The 788-nt window shown below is 60.0% G+C and overlaps 1 protein-coding gene across 1 annotated transcript in view; it reads right to left on the reverse strand.

The window, feature by feature from the left end:
- The window catches only part of EMH_0005870 (ABC1 domain-containing protein, putative), a gene marked incomplete at both ends in the record, with an annotated part of 6,065 nt that overhangs the window by 4,064 nt on the left and 1,213 nt on the right, over positions 1-788 (reverse strand). Inside the window, one exon of the mRNA XM_013497338.1 lies at positions 1-781. Within this exon, the coding sequence (XP_013352792.1) occupies positions 1-781 (781 nt within the window). The remainder of the gene's footprint in view (positions 782-788) is intronic.

Here is a 788-nt window from a genome sequence, read left to right on the forward strand (position 1 = left end):
CTGTTTTTGGTGCTGCGGGGTGAGCTGCTGCTGCAGGTGCTGAGAGATCGGAACCAACCCACTTTGCTGCAGCTGCTGCTGCAGCAGCTGCAGCTGTTGCTGCTGCTGTTGTAGTTGAAGATTTTGCTGCTGCTGCTGCTGCTGCTGCTGCAGCTGTCTAATCTGCTGCTGCTGCTGCAGCAGCATTGGCCGCAGCAGCCGCTGCTGCAGCACCTCTCTGCGAATGCCTTGCTCTCGCGCCCAGCGGGAGAGACGATACTGCTGCTGCTGCTGCTGCTCCTGCAGCCACCGCAGCTCCGCTTGTCTTTGCTGCTCCTGCAGCTGCTGCTGCTGCAGCAGCAACTGCTGCTGCTGCTCCTGCTGCCGCTGCATGTGCTGCTTAAAGAATAACAGCAGCTGATCCAGCTGCTGCTGCAGCTGCTGCAACCGCTGCTGCTGCTGTCGCTTGCGATCCTCCTCACTGTCTCGATCCTGCTGCTGCTGCTGCTGCTGCTGCTGTTGCTGCTGCTGCTGCTGCTGCTCTCCCTGTAAGCTGTAGCAAGAAACTGCCTGTTCAGCAGCAGCCTGCTGCTGCTGCTGCTGATGCTGCTGCTGCTGCTGCTGCTGCAGGGCGTCAACCGGCACGCCGACATATTGAGGAATCTGGACTCCCACATTTTGCTGCTGCTGCTGCTGCTGCTGTTGCTGCTGCTGCTGCTGCTGCTGCTGCTGCAGGGGATTCCAACGGGTCACAGTCCTTTTGCTGTTGACTGTTCCGCTGCTGTTGGTGCTGCTGTTGCTGCTGCAGC

This window comes from Eimeria mitis, genomic scaffold (genome assembly GCF_000499745.2).
Source record: "Eimeria mitis Houghton genomic scaffold, Emh_scaff261, whole genome shotgun sequence".
NCBI classification, from domain to species: domain Eukaryota; phylum Apicomplexa; class Conoidasida; order Eucoccidiorida; family Eimeriidae; genus Eimeria; species Eimeria mitis.